The sequence below is a fragment of the Podarcis erhardii genome, assembly GCF_964252035.2.
Source record: "Podarcis erhardii genome assembly, chromosome: 1".
NCBI lineage: Eukaryota > Metazoa > Chordata > Lepidosauria > Squamata > Lacertidae > Podarcis > Podarcis erhardii.
In genome coordinates this window covers 82,227,588-82,248,611 of record NC_138497.1, presented here as the reverse complement: position 1 = coordinate 82,248,611, position 21,024 = coordinate 82,227,588, and the positions used below count along the sequence as shown (strand labels likewise).

The 21,024-nt window shown below is 42.5% G+C and overlaps 2 protein-coding genes across 5 annotated transcripts in view; one reads left to right on the top strand and one right to left on the bottom strand.

Annotated features, from left to right (window-relative positions):
• TMEM216 (transmembrane protein 216) overlaps positions 1–6,650 on the top strand; it is a 22,696-nt gene extending 16,046 nt beyond the window's left edge. Inside the window, exon 5 of the transcript XR_014150698.1 lies at positions 4,549–6,650. The gene's annotated coding sequence lies outside the window, so the exon portion shown is untranslated. The remainder of the gene's footprint in view (positions 1–4,548) is intronic.
• CPSF7 (cleavage and polyadenylation specific factor 7) overlaps positions 1–21,024 on the bottom strand; it is a 23,020-nt gene extending 1,996 nt beyond the window's left edge. The window contains exons 1-9 of one of the 4 annotated variants that reach the window (XM_081837466.1): positions 20,966–21,024; positions 20,330–20,440; positions 10,239–10,457; positions 9,223–9,326; positions 7,793–7,938; positions 3,273–3,675; positions 2,748–2,866; positions 2,491–2,659; positions 2,130–2,303 (exon numbers count right to left, since the gene is read on the bottom strand). In XM_081837466.1, the coding sequence (XP_081693592.1) occupies positions 2,135–2,303; positions 2,491–2,659; positions 2,748–2,866; positions 3,273–3,675; positions 7,793–7,938; positions 9,223–9,326; positions 10,239–10,457; positions 20,330–20,383 (1,383 nt within the window). In that variant the 5' untranslated portion in view covers positions 20,384–20,440; positions 20,966–21,024 and the 3' untranslated portion in view covers positions 2,130–2,134. The other 3 variants (XM_081837465.1, XM_081837468.1, XM_081837467.1) reach the window with 3 other exon arrangements.

Here is a 21,024-nt window from a genome sequence, read left to right as displayed (position 1 = left end):
TGGTAAGTTCTATAGCACTTTCAAAGAGGTTTGTTGAGAATTTTGCCCATTAACCCTGGACTGTAACTCCGTGGGGAAGTCACAGTTATTTCCACATGCAATAGGGAACCAAAGCTACAGGCTTGTCTTAGCTCATGGCTGAACTGGATTAGACTCAGCACTTTACCCACTGAATCAAACTTACTCTCAAGTCAGACTCATCGCCACCTTAGGTGCTAGTCACAATCATAAAGCAAAGTGGGTGGTGAGATTGCAAGGCTATGTTCTACTTATTTTTGTAGTTTCTACTCCACTTTTTATTCCAGGGCACCCAAGGCAGATTGCCATTGGAAAAAATTGGCTAATTTTCAAGTTAGAGAAGTTATTCTACCAATACTAGTCTGTGATGCCCCTCTTGAAATAAAAGATCTGAACTCTTTTTTTTTTTTTTTGCAATTTCTCTCCCTTATGCTAGGTCTGAGAATTCAAAGTAATATAAGTCAGTTGAATTTTTGGTGGGTTTATTGGTTTGCTTTACAAAGAGGCAAACAAGACCAGCAAACATGAACACAGAGACGGTAAAAACTCTTCAAAGAGATAGTTACGTCTGTGATTCATAGCTCGGCTCATCAGGGATTCCATAAATCAAACACACCAATGATGACTGAATCTGAATTTAATGCTTGCAGAGGTACAGCCTCAGACACAATCAATACAGTCGGGAAGGGCAAAAGTAGCTTTGTGCACAAACTTAAAAACAAAACTGCCCAAGCACTCCCACTTTACTTCTCCCATGGCATGGTTGGGAGCAATAAGCCATGGGATTGGCTTGTCATTAACACGCACATTGGAATCACAGCTTGTTTCTCTTTAACAATAGTCAGTAAGTCAAGAATAAACTTTGGCTTGTGGATTGTGTCTTGTTCAGATTATTGCTGTCATTCATGGCAGGGCAGCAGCAAACTGGCAGCTACTGAGCAGTTTGCATTAGCATGCTACTAGTTCACAGTAACCATGACTTATTGCAATATATAGACTGGGCCCTTGACACATTTACCAAGCATCTGATTCTAACCTACAGAAATACCGTAGTTTTCGCTCCGTAAGATGCACCTAGTTTTTAGAGGAGAAAAACAAGAAAAAAAATATTCTGAATGAAACAGTGGATGTATGATTTTTGTGGTTCATGCTGTGGCCACAAACATGTGATTTGATGGTGAGTTTGGGGTAGCCCAATGCAAAAATCCTGAGAATCCATGTGGATCCATGCTTTGTAACCACGTTTTTGCGCCACTGCGGCCCCAACGAAACAGTGGGTGCATGATTTTTTTGGTGCAGGCTGTAGCCATGGACATGCTATGTGATCTGATGGTGAATTTTGGGTGACCCAATGCAAAAATCCTGAGGATCCATGGGCTTTTACCTCCCCCATCCCAGGCAGCCTCCTTTATTGCTAGCATCTCTGATCTCCCTCCTGATCGCTTGCCGATCAGCGGCTTTGTTTCAACACCCACTTCCCTCTTTCAAAAAAAGAAAAAGAAAAGGAAAAGCATGATCTGCTTTTCGCCCCATGGCAATTCAGCTTCAGGGACTACACATTCGCTCCATAAGACGCACAGACATTTCCCCTTACTTTTTAGGAAGAAAAAAGTTCATCTTATGGAACGAAAAATACGGCAATCCACGGTCACAGTACAAGGAATAAGGAAAAGTACCCTAACAAAGTTGCATAGTTGGCCTGAGACACATAGTCATTCAGGGCCCAGCTGAATATACTAAAAATCTACTAAATTAGAAAATAAACAGCTCAAGCATGTAGTCAAAGGGCAAGTCAATCAGGGAGCAGACAACTCCCTTATTTTTGAAAAATCTTGCCTAGCAGAACATACTGCATGGAGAACGCAAGACAATATGTATTTGCCCTGGTAGCTTAAGATCCATGCATGACCAGTACACTCACTGGAGAGAAGTGTGAGATTATGCCATGGAAAGGCTTCCAGAGCATAAGGGAAATCAACCTTACCTAGCCAGCATCTACAAGAGGGATGATACTCAACTTGAAGAGCAGGGTGCTCTTTTCGGAAAGGAAAATACACTGGGTAGGGGTGGAGGGGATGGGAAAGGTAAAGCACCCTAGAAACATCTCTCACTTCTCTCAGTGATGTCGGTCTCTTTCTCTGTCCCTGTCTCTATGTCGCTCATGCTCCCGGCTTCTTTCCTGGAAATAGTCTTCATGCCGATCTTCATTATGGACGACGTCTCGGTGCCTCCTGCTGCTCTCACGAGACCGACTGGGTGATCTATCCCGAGACCGGTGCCGTTTTCTGGAAAACAATGAGGTATCTAGTTACTGGCAAGCTGTAACAAGACCCTTTCCCCTACCAAAAACACTTATTCCTACCTGGCTGTACAAAGCCCAGGAAGGGGACCAGAGCACAACTGAGACTTGCTCATCAGCAACATGAGTGACAGTAGCTGGATGACTTGGCAATAACTGTGCCTGAAGCTCACCTGGAGGAGCTGCTGCTGGTGCCCATGCTGTAAGACTTGGCTTCAATGCCATGAAGACAATCCTTGAGTGAAGAGATAAGGACTCTACACCGCTCATCATTTGCGACACGTGACTGTTTAATCACAGCGATGGCTGTGAGCAGGGTCTCAATGGCATCGCTGTAGTCTCCTGCAATATAACAGAGCAAAGGCGGCATGGTAAGAATGAGACCAGGAGTGAGAAATGGCAAGAGGTAGCAAAAGCCAGCTCTGGTTACCTGCACTGGCACCAGACACAGCTTTGGAAATGGCACTGCTGGAAATTGCTCGATTCCTGTTCATGATATCTTCAAATTCAGCTTCACTGACAGGAGGTGGCAATGGGCCCAGTTCCCGGCTGTAGTACGCAAACACACACCCATCACACACAGAGGATAAGCAGCTTCAAGCAGAACTATGACACAGTTCCTTATTCATAGACATGGCAATTCAAGGCCTTTCAAAACAGCAATGTGTGGTTGACCAGGTACTGCCCCCCCCAAAGCAGACATTAAGTAGCATCCTTTAAGAACCAAGTTGTCAGCTGTCGTGCTCTAGAGCTATACGAGACATTTTCTACCACCAACGAGAAGGTGGTTTCATGTCTAGTCGAACCATCACTCTTTGCATAAAAACAAAATAACTAAGCCCTTGGAGAATTAGGTCTGCAGCCTTGCTAAACAAGAGGCTTAGCTACTGTTCTTTGCACTGCTTAGTTTTGATTTTTTTTCTTCTCAGATTCCCGGGAATGGGCTTGCTCTCACCTGCTGTGGTTGTATGCTGCAGAGGTCTTGTTATAGGTGTCTGGCGGGGGCCCCATTGCTGCATTGGGTGGGGGGAAGAAGGCTGGGTTGAGGTGCAGCGCAGGTGGCACGGCCCCAGGAGGTGGCACAGTGAGGTGTGGAGGAAGTCGAGGGGGAGGGGGCATGAGGTGTTGGTAGTGGATTCCTGGAGGGGGAGGGGGAACCCCAAAGCTTGAGGAAAGAGGAGGGGGTGGTATGGGTGGAGGTGGCAGCCCCATGAGAGGAAGCGCAGAAGGAGGGCGGTTGAAGAAAGGCAACACAGGAGGCTTCTCAATGCGTGGCGGCGGCACAGCATTCTCTGTCGGAGTGGCTCGGCCATCTACCGAGTCGGAGGAATCCCTTGAGTGAGCCCTCGGAGGCACCCCTGTCAGACATCACAGAAGAGGAAAAGCGCTCAACACTGTAGCAGTTGGGTAGGTCAGTTTTCTGACAAAATAACCCTCTCCCCGCTTTCCAGTAAGTACACCCATGTCAACCATCATGCCCCTGAATTGCAATAACATCTTGCCCAAATATCAGAACTCTTATCTCATACATGTGAGAAAAGGTAGGTTTTATTGGTATGTGCACACAGATTTTTGGGTTGATTTGGGCAAATGTTGAGGTATCTAGAGAGATACCTTCCTGCTCTGGAACTGGGCATTCCCAGTCTTGGCCAAGAGACCTGTAAGAGCTCTCTTAAGTGTTGTGTGCTGAGTTGACAGAGATAGTTGTATCATGCACTGATTATGAGTCAGATGGACAGGCAGCATAACATGCTAAATCAATGCTTAACTTTAATTACACTTTACAATAGCAGTGTGTCCAAACTGAACTGAGAACATTTCATTTATGGTCTTAGAATGTCTTGAGTGTATTTTACATTGTTCACTTTCAGCGAAATAAATTTTGCCTGAGCATTCAAGTAATACTTATCATTCATATAGTGCTTATAGTGTGTTCAAAATGCTTTATGTATTAGCACAGTAAACTTGCTAATAAAGCTACTTGACAGATCTTTATCGCAAAGATTCTAGATAGGTGTTTAGGCTGAAAAAGTGTGGCTTACCTAATATTACCTAGTTACTGAGCTTATAGCCAAGGTGAAATCTGAACTGGTGTCTATGTTGTTTACATCTTAGCCATAGTCAGTATGTTATATTATATAAAAAGATATATTAAAATATTCATTTTTAATGTAACTGATTAGAACATCACATACTATCAGAGACAAATGTATTGAACTTTCTCATTTAAGGAAAAGCAAAATCAGGAAGCTTCAAGAGAAAAGAACGAAAATGTGACAGACAGCATAAAAAATAATCAAACCATGCTGAATATAAGGAGAATATTTGACTAACCCACACTTTAGTACAGTGACAACTAAAATAGACGGTGCTGTATCCAATGCTGCATGAGCAGAGTTCAATGTGTTAATGGAAGCCCAATGTGCAAACGTAACACCACAAATGGGTTATCATTTGATGACTAGGAACTTGGAAGTTGACTTAATCCAAGTCAGAACATTTACAATTCTGATTCTGTGATCGACACATCTTGTTCAGTATAGTCTACACTGATTGGCAGAAGCTCTCTGGGACTTCAGAGAAGACTCTTTCCAATCCTACATGGCGATGCCAGGGATTAAATATGGAAACTTCTGCAGACAAAGCAATTGTTCTACCCTCTGAAAACTGCAGGCAACAGCTACAAAACTGTACATGAATGGCCTTCTCACTGAGCTAATTCTCTTAACTAATTATGTAAAATGTGTCTGAAATTCTGGCTAACACTATACAAGCACTGGATTATGCAAGAATGGTCTTCAGTAAAATCACTAATTGGCTATAGTGTTATCCCTACTCCTTTCCTATTATAAGTATTCTAATGAGTGGAAAACTGAACATTCTAACACTACACAATTATACAGAATCCTCAAGACCCATAATTTTGGGAGATATGCTTAACTCCCACTCCTCCCCCTGTCCCCTGAAATAATGACCTCAGGAACCTACTGCTTAGTGAATACACTCAGCAGAACATTTGGTTATTTTAGTAGAATTCTTCAATAAATTGAAATATTAAAACCTAATATGCCAATATCAACTACCTTGCAATATATGCGTATACGTTGCTTTATATAAAGGCAAATATCAACAGGCTTATATACATATTGCTACTTTTAAGTCACTGAACTACTTCCTGAACACCTACTGCAAACTGAGTGTTTTCCACTACATCCAGAAAATAATCAACATTTCCATTCTCATAGAATACAAAATGTAGATGTAGAGAAGTCTCTGAACCTTAATCTGTAATACAAACTGCATCTCCTTCTACATAAAATAAGCAACTGAAATAAGCAACTATCTGTGGAATGGAAGAAAACCTATGGTCCTTGTGAGAGCAATATAGTTTTAGATACATCAGCAGATCCTGACTAATGAATTAAACTAGATTCAGTTGTCATTAATACTTCTGGCTACAATTAAGAAATCTACATTCTTAATAAATGCAACGTTAGAAAAACAAGGGGACAATACCCAAGTACTGGAAGGCAATCAATACTATCCACCATTGCCCCACCAGGCCGGTTGCTTGGCCTCAAAGTCAGAAAGCTTCCTAAATCTGGAAACATGACTCCTTTATTCTTCCCAATGAAGAGTTATTGACCCCAGAGAAATAATCAAGCCATGCTGACCAAAGTACTGTACTTAGAGTCAACTTTATTTGACACAAACCAAGATGGCAATAATATGGAAGGGCATTACAGGAAGTATTTACAAAGATTTACAATGTCTGCGTAAAGCAAAAATATATTATTTCAAAAACTCCAGGTTAAAAAAAGCTGTGTCATCTTAATTTGGAATTTTAATGTACAATAAGCTCAACTATAGTATGTTATGAGATTTGATACATTATTTTTTTAAAAAATTAAGACCTTTATTCAAGATAGAGAATCTAAAGCATAATTGAAAGAAATCAATAATCAAAAGAACTAAAAAAAAACCATGGAGAGAATGTTGAGAAGATGGATTTTGAAACATATTGCGATCTTGTCCCAATGTGGCAAAATTAATTAATTGCAAATATAGCTGAGAAACATTTCAAAAGAAAAAAACCATGATCATACAATTGCAATGACACACAATAATTAGGGTCACAGAAATCTGTTATACCATCACCACATGAGACTTGGTGACAGCAAGTTTGGGATAATCTAATAACATTCATATTTCAAACTCAGCACGTGTCTGAATTACATTAAAAATTCACTTCATGGTCACCGAACGGAAGCCACTTTTAGGTTTCCTTTGTGATAAATAGGAGAGTGCAATAAAGAGAACTTCAAACGTTTAACTTGTGCATGTGTTTTTCTTTATCGTACTGGCTTGTCTGCTTTACAGTTCGCCACTTTGGGGGCTAGAGAGAGGCAGAGTGTAAATAAAATTACTAAAAACAACAAATTTGTATTTCTCAGGCCCTTTGGGCGAGGAATCACAAAGTGGTGGAAGTCATTTACGAAGGCCTTGTCAAAAATGGTGACGTGCCATGGTTACTGTCAGGCGTTGCCATTCACCAGCGCGACCTCCTAGTGAAGATAAGATAAGCCCCTTTAAGCAGTTTTTCACAGGGAAAAGCTTGATGAGGGCTAAAAGCAGCTCTGCTTCATCTTATGATTCAACAACAATGACTGACCTTCCTACCACAGAGAAATGGACCACAGGCACCATGACACCCCGTGGAGATAAGGGACACAGGAACAACATGACTTTCTGCACTGAAATTCAGTCACTTTCTAGGGCAGAACATGGAGGCCATTAAAACGCAGCTGAGCTGAAGCTGACAAGGCTGCAACTCTATAGTCAGTTGAGACTATGACAGGATCATACAAAACGGTGGATCCTAACTGTCCAGATTAATTCTGCAAACAACAGAGGAAACTGTCCCTCTTCTCCACTTACTAAGTCAGATAGTACATACAACAGCATACCTTTTACAGAAATTGACAAGCAGGGCCATCTATTATGGTCCTCCTTTGCCACCCTGGGCTCCTTTGGGAGAAAGGGTGGGATATGTGTTTTATAAATAATGGTAAATGAATTATATGACCAAGAGGTAAGGCCCCAGCTGGAGCACTGCATCCAATACAGGGCACCTTACCTCTTCAGGGCTGCACAAATTCTGGAGAAGGTTCAGAGAGGAGCTGGGGGTGGTCCTAGCTATAACAGCTTCAATAGCTTAAGCCCATTCAGTTTGAAGCGTGCCTCAAATCATGCAACAAATCATGCAAGGGGATAATAAAATCTACTTGGGCGTCACTCAGCAGCAACAGAAAAAGAAAATATACATGGACACTCCCTGGATATTCATACACATCCAACTGTAACTTAAATTGTTTCTGGCTTAAAGCTCTGCTCAGGTTTCTCTAAGACCTAACCAATGCCCTGTAATTCTGCCTTGTTCCCTACTTGGCAAACGCAACCCCCATCTAAACTTACTTTTTCGAGCCTGAGCCTCAAACTGTGCAAGGTTCTGCCGGGTAGCCAACTTCACTTCCACTTTATCTCCGTTGAGAATCTTCCCTGGTAGCAGCTCCAGAAGTTTGTGGACGGAGTTCTCAGAGGCAACCACCACTTCTGCGTACCTGGTCACAGAGGAAAAAGAGCTGAAGACTGTCAGCAACTTCTAGTAAGGAATACCATCTAATCCAAGACAAGAAATCTTCCCCCACCCAAAGTCTACAAAATGTCACTGCTATATAGCATTGGTGGGTGGGATGGGAGGAAAAATTGGACAGGGCCACAACACTCCCTCTCTCACCCCCCACATCCTCATCTGCTCACACATATGAGCTCACACCATTCATTACATTTATCTCTCTCGCATACACACAGATGCTTTGAGGGAAAACCTCCCATTTGTTCCTATGTGAGTGCCCCCTCCAGGCAAATTGCAGGTGTGGGGGCCCAATCCATGTCAGGAGCGAGAGGTAAGGGGTTTCATCCCTTTATCTCCCACTGCAGTACTTATCCAGATGAAGTTCCTGTGCCTCCTTCTGTGATAGCTTGGGAGACAGAGAGCTCGTTCCACCAGGGTTTGAAATTAGCGGGCACCAGTCACATTTTGCAATTGGCCTTTTGCAACTTGATGGAGATGTCCAGGTGCCACTTTTGGTGCCTAGCATCTCCATCTGTCTTTGTTTTTTGCTGCTGCCCCGCTGCCAGGTGAACCAGGTGTTTGGCAGGGTAGAGAGGTAGCAGAAGACTTGTCTTTTGCTGCCACACTACACTGCATACCTCCTGAGTCACCCAGCAGCATTTTTAATTTTTATTGCTGTGGGGCTGCCTGGTCTGGTGGGGGGAGCAATAAAAATGGCCCACGACACATTTTGGTTTGGCACCCACATGGCTCCTAGTATTCCTATCCCAGTTTCTAACACTGCCCTCCACAGCCAGCCCAGGAGCCAAGAACAAGAGGCTGTGGAGGCTGGATGGGAATCCTCTGACGGCCAGATGTGGCCCACAGGCCCAAGGTTCTCTCATTCCCGATTTGATTGATTTCTCAGGCCAACCCCGCTGTCTACAAGCACAGTGTCATTAACAGTGCAGAATTTTCAGCTCCATGCCCTCCAAATTAAAGCTGTCATTAAGAGCAGCAGCAAATAGCACATTGACAAGGGATCGCTCTGCAGAATTGGACAGAGCCCACCGCCTTCGTGAATCACATATAACAAGTAGTCGTTTAGTTTGAAGGCAGTGGCATCCAAACCGGACAGTTACAGGGACTTCTAAGGCCACCTTTAAAAAATAGCAAGTAAACCAGACTTATGTGCACACCATTATCAACCACACAGGTCCCTAGACCATTCCTCCCACAATAACAGCCCCGCATGATGGGTCCTTTTATGGAGCAGTCTTGGAGTGCTCACCCTTTGGACTGGCCATTGGCTCTGTTCTCAGCAAACTTGAGTTCCACCACATCATAAACACCCACAGAACGGATTATTCGGGTCAGCTGCTGGTCAGTTGTCCACTATGTAAGAAGAAGCAGAAAATTACATTATAACCTGAAACCTTTTAGAGAACCCACATCTTATATTAGTAAGAGAACTCATCCTTCTCAAGCTCCTATACTGTTCCTGCTATAGTCTAATGAAGGAACATCTGATTAAACCCCTCCCACTACAGTCACTTTTGGAGCTGCGGATGTGTGAGCACATACATGTGTGAACATGTATCTTCCTAGAAGATGAAAGTTCTAGACAGACCTACGTAACTGAAGGAGCAGCAGCAGCAATCCCTTTCCCAACACATACCACAGGTATTAAAGAGAACTGCATGCACTTAGGGCAGTGATGAGTCTACACACCCTAAATCATGACACAGCAGGCCCAATATGACTTACTCAGGTCCTAAGAGATTCATTCATAGGAGAAAACTCTCATACCTGTATGCCAGCTACAGAAAATTTTGTGAAAATGTCTCTATCATGGCGTTTTAAGGGCCTCAATTCTACTATTATCATATTTTCTGATGTATCTTAAATGTGTTAAATCCTCTTCTCTTAAAAGTTACCCTGCTAATGCAAGAGCATCATATTCTCCAACTCTGAGATGTGTTGCTTTTTAGCATAGTACGCAATACTATGTTGCTGTAGCTTACTTATTTGAAGCCACTGTTGAGTCTTTGTGAGAAAAGCAGGATAAAAATGTCCTAAACAGAGCAATGTGTCATAATGAACAATGCTTCTAGTTATTTATCCAATGTGTTGTGAGGACGGAGGTTGGCAAGCAGCATAAAACCTACCCACCCACATGGGGCTCTATACTCTATTAAAGAACAGTGCATCTGCAGTAAGATTAAAGTGCAGATGCAGCCTTTCCACACAAATGTTTTGTTTTTGTTAGGCCCTTTACTTTCTGCTCCGATTATGGAACGCACTCACCCAAGAGAAGCTGCCTACATAAACAGCAGCCCTCTTATTACGCAGCCCACTGTAGGTATACAGGATAGCAGGTGATTTGCTGTTTGGCTTAGGAGACTGCTCTTGACGGTTTTCGGGTGGTGGCTCGGAGCTGCTAGGGCAACTTTCAGAAGGTTGTGAGCTGGCAGCTAGCACGTCGTCATATAGATCCATCTGGTCAGCATTACTAAACTCAGAGTCCTAGAAGACACAAGATATCACTGAGCACACGCAGAGGCAAAGCAGGGCCAATTCTCCACATTAGTTCTTTTCGTAACAGAATAGCAGCACACCTATATCAAATAATAATTTTCTAGAATTTAAGTAATAACGTAAAACCTGCTTCTCAAAAAGAAGCATGCTCTTTTTGCTAGTTGCAAGGAAGAGCAAAGAGTATAGTAGGACTAGCTATTTCATGTAGCCCCAAGCTCCCCATCATTTTCTCTGAGATGAGGAGAATGCATGTTTCACTGCCATCTATTACTGCACAAGACGTTTTGCCTCTCCATTCTTTGTGGAGGACTGGGTAATCGAACCACATTTTTACATCCCCCCCTCCCCCAATCTACACTGTGTGCAGACCCACCTCATTTTCCTCACTGCTCCAATGAGCGGTATTTCCTTGTTGCATATATGCAGTGAAGGAGACTATCACATATAGCATAACCACCAACCTCTACAAGAGGCCACTCAACTTGGCAGAAAGGCCTCTTGGTTTCTTTCCCTATATTGGATTATTTGAGCAGTATCATGTTGCAGGCTGTTCATGAAAGGTGATCAGGTTGTGTCAAGATTTATACTGAACTCCACTAGAAATCAGCCTCTACATTTTTCTTCAGAGGAGTCAGGTATCATGCAGTACTATTTCATCCTCACAACATTTAAAGAGTCACTATCAGAAGCAAACAATTATATTGAAACTCTAATGATATTTCACTGGTCTTCTGAAAATGTAGTTATAGTCTTCTGTGATTCACACTGCAATCATTTGCTAGCTAAAAAAATGCACCGTAAAAGAATTCTAATACATGAATATGCACATTAAGCACACACATGTATAATTCCTATCAGCCTAAAGTTATCTAGAAGATGGAATACAGTAACAATGGGATATAAACGACTAAACACACTCTATATATATACAGTGGTGCCTCGCAAGACGAAAAGAATCCATTCCGCGATTCTCTTCGTCTAGCGGTTTTTTCGTCTTGCGAAGCAAGCCCATTGACAGCTTAGCGGATTAGCGCTATTAGCGGTCTAGCGGCTTTTAGCGATCAGCTGTTAAGCGGCTTATCAGCGGAACAGCTGATAAGCGGCTTAGCGGCTTAGGAAAGGGGGGAGGAGCAAAAAAACCCCGCGGGAACTCGTAAGATTTTTTCGTCTTGCGAAGCAACCCCATAGAGAAATTCGTTTAGCGAAGCGCCTCCAAAACGGAAAACCCTTTCGTCTAGCGGGTTTTCCGTCTTGCGAGGCGTTCGTCTTGCGGGGCACCACTGTATATATATATATATATGAAATCCAGTATTATGTAGAGTGGTATATAAAATTTTCATCTTCCCATGCAACATAATCTGGCCCAATTTGTATACACAGCAGCAGCTAGAACATAAAGCTTGTACTGCCTTTTAAAAACAGGGTTATTTTTCAGATTTTTTCCTCTTTTCCTTTATGCCAGTTTTAATGTGTGTGTCTGTTTATATACTCAAAGTCGCTTTGTGTTTCTCTGGTAAAAAAGCAACTAATAGATTGAATAAATAAAACAAATACACATTACTATTACTGTAATTCACAGATTATTGTAAGGTATGGCTTCCCACCGGAAGGATTCTTCAATGTTTTAAACTAGCAAGACTGCAAAAACTCATGCAGGATATAAACAATCAAATTCTAGCATTTGTTATGGGTTTGAATTCAACTATTTATCATATGTTATCAAGAACATCAGAATTCTGGCATGTACTGAATCATGGTCACTGTCTTAATTTCAGATGGATGTGCTTAATTCCGCTGAAATGAATCGAACTTTTAATCGCAATTAGCCTGTTACATAGTTTTCAATGGGCTTTAGCATGAGTATGCTAAATTGGATTAAAGTCAATATATTGGGATGCAGGTCACAACCATTTGTTGGTTTCATAGAACTAGTGATATGCTTGTTACATTCCAATTATCTAGAATAAAAGAAACTTGGGTGTTTCAGACCATTTTAAACATAGCAGCAGCTCCTGCTTCAAGCAATCTTTATAAAGTCAAATACTGGGAAGTCTTCAAGTAGAAAGTAGTACATGCTACAAAAAACTTACTAGCAGTAGAAATAGTTTTACATAGTAGTACGAGACAAATCCGCAATAAGGAATGGATATTACGCATAAGAAAAAGAAAAGTTACTACAAACAAAATGTTATCAATTAAGAACAGCAGTGATATTAAAGGGTGATAGGAAAATCAAGTCACTTCAACATTTTCAAGCTATCAGCACTTAATTATATTTTTAAGATACCTCTTAAATCTGCAAAGCAGAAGATTGGAAACTTACTTATTGTTAGCTTCCTGACATCAAGAAAAATATACAGTGGTACCTCGCAAGACGAATGCCTCGCAAGACGAAAAACGCACAAGATGAAAGAGTTTTCCGTTTTTTGAGTCGTTCCGCAAGACGAATTTCCTTATGGGCTTGCTTCGCAAGATGAAACGTTCTTGCGAGTTTGTTTCCTTTTTCTTAAAGCCGCTAAGCAGCTAAGCCGTTAATAGCCGCTAAGCCGCTATGCCGCTAATAGCCGTGCTTCGCAAGACAAAAAAACCGCAAGACGAAGAGACTCGCGGAACAGATTAATTTCGTGTTGCGAGGCACCACTGTATTTAGATTTCCTCAGTAAAGACCACAGTACAGCTTGTGATACTCATTTTCAACTAAACTAAGACAGTAGGGGCACAAGACCACTCTAGCCTTGTAGCAAATACTGACTGCCATTGCAAGGCAATGAAAAGCCCACACCATCAGAAGAATGTCCCCAATAGCCTCCAGGAACCTAAGGCAGAATCATATAAGCTACAGGGAAGGAGAAAACAGTGCATATCCAGCAACACCACCCACACATATACTACAAAGTAGTTTCCTGATGATTTATCATCAGGAACAAGGGTAGTGGCTGTTGATGATGCTATTGAAACCTTCCAAAGATCATGTTAAATGTGTTTGCAAGCATCATGTGAGCAAGACCTGCACATTCTTGGTTATCTGGTCATGTCTCAAATAGGTAACAGCTTTTATTTTATTTGCTGTATTTCTGGGCAGTTTTTGAACCATGCAATAGGCCTGACACAAGAGTTCTTCCCTACACACAATACAGTATAGTCTCAATAAATAATACAGACCTATTTATTTTCAGCAACTTCCCTGCAACACCTAGAGATTCTCTTTCCACTGGCCACGGTTCCCAAGGAGACAGTGCTACATGTTGTGTCTCTTCAGACTCAAACTGCATTCTTTTGATACTACAATGCTGATATCCACTTTTTCAAGGCAAGAGGGAATTCCAGAGTTTATTCATTTCTAATTCCACAAATAGAGAATTGATGATTTACACAGTTTCTCCCTGCATCCTAGATGGCTCTCAATTTTTTTATTTTTTTCCAAACAATATTTATTGGAACTTGAAAACGTGAATCAAGACCATTCGATGCAATTGGTATTCCAAAGACACAACAGCATACAATATTTTTTTTAGCAGTATAGGAAAAGATTTGGGGTTAATTTTTGTTTTACCCCTACACCCTAGTACTTCCAAGTGAATCAGGAACTGTTAAGACATTTTTAGAGTGAGTTTTAAAACCTTTGGAGTAAGAAAAAGCTCCGTATAGGAAATATGCAGCTGGAATTTCACCGGCTTCATACTTTGTTTTTCATTACTTTGGACCCTTTTCAAATTTGAAATATGACTATCTTATTTCTTTTTACAATCAGAGTAAAGCTCAATTCCATGGAAAGCCCGATCCTTTTCTTCAAAATTTAAATGCACGAGGCTTCATCAAGAGTTTCCCTTCATTTGTGGAAGGAAAGGCTCCTGCTGGAGGGAGGCCAAGATGGCCATTTTTGCAGATTTCCTCCTCCTGCTACCTCCCATGCAGTTCCAAAGGATCTTCCTCAACACCCTCGCCTCAGAGAATTTTTCAGGGAGCAGGAAGCATCAGTGGAGATTGCTTTTCCTTTCCTCCAATGGGAGCACAGATTGAGTGAAGTTCTGCCTGCAGGAACTCTGGACCCAAGCCGTAGTATGTGCTTCTTTACTTTTGCATGGCACAGAGGCTTTGAATTCTCTACAATGTGTATTTTTCATGAAGCTGCATTTGCAACACATTCTTGTTTGCACTCTGAATCTGCAGAGGAAACAAATAGTTTGCTGAAACTTTGATCAAATCTTTCGCCTACTTCCATACACTGAGATTTCCATTTCCAAAACTTTATCCTAGAACACGGTGCTAAATTCTTGGCTCAATTTATTTATTGTAATTTACAATTGATTTATTGTAAAAACCTATGTCCTGCCTTTAAGGGGGGGAAATGGAATCAGGGTGGTTTCCAAAACAAAGTTTCATACAATGTAAAAACATAAAAGAGCAGCAATTCTAAAAAATAGTGGTAATGAGCAATTGTTAACATGCCAGGTCGAAGAATATAAGTAATTCCTGAAAATCACATAAGGGCACAACATTAAACAAATTAAACTGAGAGTGGGGAGAAGGCAGTCAAAAGTCTTCTTAAACAGTCATGTTTCTGCCTGCTACTTAAAAACAATCTCATTGGGTAAGGTATTTAATAAGGTGTGTGCCACTACTGAAAAGGCTCTAAGTTGACAAAGGCCTCCAGATGAATCCCTACATACAGTAAGCTCACAGGCTCTTGGTCCAATTGTTCTTGTTATTTAGTCATGTCTTCTCTAGTTCTTCAGTGGATTCTCTTATGGACAAGAAAGCTTACAGGCAACTTTTGCATCTCTGGGTCCAAAGGTGTATTCCCACATCCATGTAATACTACTGCACTAGTGAAGTTGTGGTGTGCTGCTAATGCTGCTAAGATGGAAGAAAAGGAAACTAATGGAAAAAAATATGTTGCTCATTAGCATTCTATCCAAGGACCATGAGTGTACATTGATAACCATTATACTACCTCATAGGAAACAGCACACACCCTCCACCGTTAGACAAGCATGAATAACCCTCCTGCCAAACCACACAGGGACAGAACTCTGAAATGAAATGGTTAGCATATAAAGACAACCCATTGAAAAGCTATGGGAACCAAGTTATTCTTAAACAAGGGGAAATAACATGGGCAGCAGCATCCATTACATCAGAACCCACTCCAGAGAGGATCTGGGACTGGGCCATAGCTGAAAGGTAGAGCATCAGCACTGCATGCAGAATATCAGAAGGTCAATCCCTGACATACCAGATAGGGCTGGGAGATACCCTCATCTGAAAATTCAGAGAGCCACTGCCAGTCACTGTAGACAATACTGGGCTACAGAGACAAATGGTCTGATTTAGTATAAGGCAGCTTCCCATGTTCCTCAAGCAGAGGTTCAGGTACAGCCCCAACTGAAAAAAAGAGCATAGCTAATCATCACACTCTTGAACAAGCACATGGAATCAGAAGGTGCCAAACACCAAACACGTAACAAGACTCAGTACATAAACTATTCTGAAATACATGTATTAAAAAATATGAGCTCTATGCACACAACCTGATCAGACTGGTAGGGCAGATCATGAACTGGGAATTCAGCATCTAATGTGAAGACAGTTCCCTGCTATCCATAGTGGAAAAAACCCGTGATAACTGACAAGTTTTGCACCATGGAAAGGAGCCCTACTCTAACACAAATGGAACATTTACACCTGCACATAGCTCACATCTGTCAAAACCATTGTGGTGATGCAACTCTGCACTTATGTAGCAGCCAGAGATGTCACAACTATGGCTATGGGTGAGATTCAAATAAGAAAAAGAAAGGAAGAAAGGGCAGGTGTCCAATGTTTACTATGTTTTCAGGCTCTCCAGAAGCAGCCTGTCTCATTGCTCAGTACACAAACAGCTAAGAAGTTCAACTCCTGTACTTACAAAAGGAGATGCACACTAGTAAGCAGGTTCCCATGAAAGGTAAGCAGTGTGGGGAATAAGCCATACATAGTAGCAAATACCGTACCCCACCACAAAACACCACCATCCAAGTTGAAGTTGCTATCCACAGCCAGAGTACGCCCCCCCCCCGCCTCCAGGGAAGCGCCATCCATGTATACAGTGAAGAAATGGGGAGTACATTTTCACTATTCTTCTTATTCTGCAACAGATCAAGTGTGGCTGACGACATCATTGGCAATACATGATGAAGAAGCAACTATAGGCCTATAAATACTGTTCTTTCTTTCTCACCATGTACACTGATAAGGTCACATTCAAATCATACATTTAAAGCACTCTTGGGGTGCTGAAAGTTGTTAGGAGACTCCTATTCCCCTCCCATAACTTCAATTCCTAGAGTTCCCTATGCAGAGGGGCTGATTGTTAAACCACTGTGGGAACTGTGGTAGCTCTGTGAGGGGAATGGGGATTTCCTAACAATTCTCAGCATGCTTAATAAACAACAGCTCCCAGAATTCTTTGGGAGAAGCCATGACAGTTTAAAGTGGTATCATAGTACTTTAAAAGTATGCTGTGAATGTGACCTAAATCTATCCACTGGGGAACAAGCCAATATGGGTGAAGACTGGGTAAGCACACATTAAAGAGGAGTGGCTAAAGGTATACAGAATGAAGTGTATGGTAGGCAGAAATACTACAGGAAATAGACATAGCAGACACAATGAATGTGCACAAAAGTCATATAAAGTTTTTGAATTATGTAACCAATACTGAACAAGAGGATTTGGTCCTCAATATATTTTATGTTTCTTCTCTTGCCACAACTAGGAATTTCAAATAAATATATAAAACATATTTGTCTGAAAGCTATAATGGTGTCATCTACACCAGTGATTTGTTGTAATTAAAAATTTTTCAGGGTAGAACACCTTCGCCAGAACAGATTACCAAGTTTACAAGAACAATCCTTTACTCTAGAAATCTATTGTAGAAATATGAAAACCTCTTATAGATAAAATTAATTCATTACATACTCGTATTATACTTCTTTTACTCTTGATAGGGAACAGAATATTTAAAAATGGGGTACTATAGGCAGAATACAATAAAGTTTCCCTGATCAAGTGGAACATTTAACATACACCCCATGCCTTCCAGAGACAAGCATCCATCCATCCAATGCTCCCAGAGATGAAATGTGGTCATTACCTAGAGCCATGCAGTCAGAAAAAACAATTAGTGCAGCAGCAGAAACCCTGTGTGATGTTGCAACTTCACCAGCATTCATATATTCAAAATTACTGAAAACAGTGAAGTGCCTTTGCACTAGTTGTGAATGCAAGATGGCATGTACATGAATACACCTGAATGTACACCTGACATTGGAGGGAATTAGCACTGGCCACCCCTAACGTCAACCCAAAAGAGGAAATGTTCCTACACATTCCAAACCAAGATACAGGAAAGCTGACATATAGGTATTAATCCTCTCTTGTAGACCAATCAATCTAGTGCTATAACCACATACAGGGATACACAATGAGCATAAACTAGAACCCTTGTGAAATGAAACTTATGCATAGTAGTAAATAAATCAACAGGAAAGAATGGGTGTGACCAGGAGTTAAGGATGGGACAAAATGGAGATGAAATGCTGCTGCTTGGAGGTGGCAAGATCAAACTTGGGACCTTGGCAATATAAGCTATATGCTTTATCTTTACCTGGAGTAAGGACTATGAGTATTGCACATGTAGGAAGCCTGTGACCCACCCAGATGTGCTTAACTACAATGTCCATCATCCCTGAGCACTAACCATGTGGCCCAGGAAAGAAGGTAGCAGGGGGAGGCCTAAAGCATATGGAGCTATACGTTCCTCAGCCCAGGTTTGTAGGAATATCGGGTGCTGGTTTAAGGCAAGTCAGACCACTGTCCATATAGCTTAGTATTTGCTAGACTGACTGGCAAAGGTTCTCCAGGGCTTCAGACAGCAGTCAGTCACTATCTGGAGATGGCAGGGACTGCTCTTGGGACCTCCTGCGTGGTTTGTTGTGCTCTGCCACTGAACAATGCCACTAAAGGAGTTATTATGAACAAACTGGCTGCTGGTTGCCATGTTTCTGTGGTTACAGTATAATTCTGTTCAGTGTAAGTTTGGTTCCAGTCCTACTGCTTATGGAATTGCACGGCCTTCTTAATGTTCTATTTAAAGTAATACATAAACACACACTTGAAACACATGTGGGTGTTTATTTCTATTTATTTATTTATTTATTTATAATCCACACTTTCATCAAAATATACCAAAGTGGTTAACAACATATAAAAATAAAAGCAGCAAAAAGCATCAATAAAACATCATTAAAGAGAAAAATTGTATTGCAAAGGCCTGTACTGTTTAGGGTTTTGTGAATTAATATAAGTACCTTGAACCTAGGCAGGTAACAAACAGGCAACCACAACAGCTCCCTCAGCAGCAGAGTAGTATGTTGCTCCTTTGAGCAGTCTGGCCACTGCATTCTGCACAAATTGAAGCTTCCGGACTAGATAAAGGGTAGCCCCACATAAGGTGTGCTACAGTAATCAAGCCTTGAGGATTGAAATCAATAGGGAACAATATACACCACAAACCAGATTTGATTTCTAGTGCAATGCACTCTCACACAAAGTTAATACATCAGACAGAAAAGGTTATCCTGTCTTCCCACTTCTTTCTCCCATTAAACACAGTCATTTCGACAACTAAGATGACCCAATTTATAATTGTAACAAAAAATATTAGGTATAAGCAGGCATGAAAAGTAGAACTGTAAGGTGGACTAAAGTTGCTGTTACCTACACCCCTAACATCACTTAATTGAAACAAAATAAAAAAATTCCTTCCAGTAGCACCTTAAAGACCAACTAAGTTAGTTCTTGGTATGAGCTTTTGTGTGCATGCACACTTCTTCAGATACACAGAAGTGTGCATGCACACGAAAGCTCATACCAAGAACTAACTTAGTTGGTCTTTAAGGTGCTACTGGAAGGAATTTTTTTATTTTGTTTTGACTATGGCAGACCAACACGGCTACCTATCTGTAACTATCACTTAATTGTTCACTTTTTAGGCTATAAAGAATATATACTGCAAGCAATGTGTGCACAAAACTGAAGGATCTTTTCCTATGAAGGTGCTAGTATTGCCTGTGATTAACTGCGTAATTGCCTGTCAGTTTCCATGTTTAATTTTTTTGTGTCAATGTGATGCGACGAATGGGACAGAATACTATGTAACTTGAAATCACATATGCAGGAGCTACTGTACCAACCATCTTGGTCTGCTCACTGACCCAGGTTACATATTTCTAAAAGATTCAGCATCCTCAACTGTTAATGTTAACTTGATTCCAGGAAGGCACCTCTCACTTGAGAGACTACGTAGACTAACATGCTATTACTTTCTATTTCTATCATGCTGTAACTTCCTATTTCTTTTTTTAAAAGGAAGACTTCATACATTCCAAAACACACACGCACAAATAGTGATTCAACATTTCTTCCAACATGCATTCATTTGGTTCATGATGTTTTCTTTCCTGTAGAGTAAAACAATTCACACCAATTGGCAAATGTGAGGAGTTTATTAGGAAATCTCCAGTTATAACGCTGATTTAACACTATTCACTTCTCACTCAACGAACTTTTCACACAACGGAATTTGCTTCTACAGAGATTTTTGTATTTCTACCGTGAAAGGAAAGGATGCTCCAGCAGCCTAACAACGCACCTGAGGACAAACCTCTCTTTTGAGACCTCAGCACGGGCCGAAGTTTCGGGGCTCGTGGAGAGTTCGCCTCTTCTTCTAGCGCTCACCTGCCGCCCTTCCACATCCCGCCGAGACGGTGGCGCAGCCCTTACGCCCACCCAGCGGGGTCCGCAGCCGCGCTCACCTGGTTAAACTCTTCGTCGGCGTAGATGTCGATGAGGTCCACTCCTTCCGACATATTTCTCCAGGGGAGCCGCCGAGAGAACCGGGGGTGGGGGGAGAAGAAAGAGCCGCACTGCGGGGGTCACGGAGCAAAGAGAAGGGGGAAGGAGACGCAGGTTAGTGAGATCGCCGCCTCACGCGGCCGCCGCCGGCAGAGCCCAGGCCCCTTCCCGCGCAGCCCCGCGCAGCCCAGGATCCCGCGCAGGCGGCCCCGCCCCCCTCGCCGCCTCAGTGCCACTCGGACGGCGGGACCTTCCGCCGGCAGCGGAGAAGCCGAGAGCCGGGCCGCCGCCGCCGCCGCCTCCCTTCCCGCTTCCCCTCCTCCGCGGGCCGCCATAGCTGCGCGCGCCTGGACGCTCGCGCCCGCCATCGCCTCCTTTTTCCCGCGCTGCGACGGAGACACGCCGCCGCCGCCGCCGCTGCCCACTTCCCCCGCGCTCACCCCGGCCACGAAGCTCCGACGCCTCCCCGGCGCCGCTCGGGGCCCGTTATACTGCTCAAGGCCTAGCAATCCCAGGCAGGCCCAAAACGCGCGCGCGAACCCCCACCCCCCCTCGTCCTCGGCCGCCTCCTCCTCCTCCTCCCCTCCTCCTCTCACCGCTACAGCCAGCGCCTCCTCCCGTTGCCCCGCCCCTTCCTCCCTGCCGAGGCCCGCCC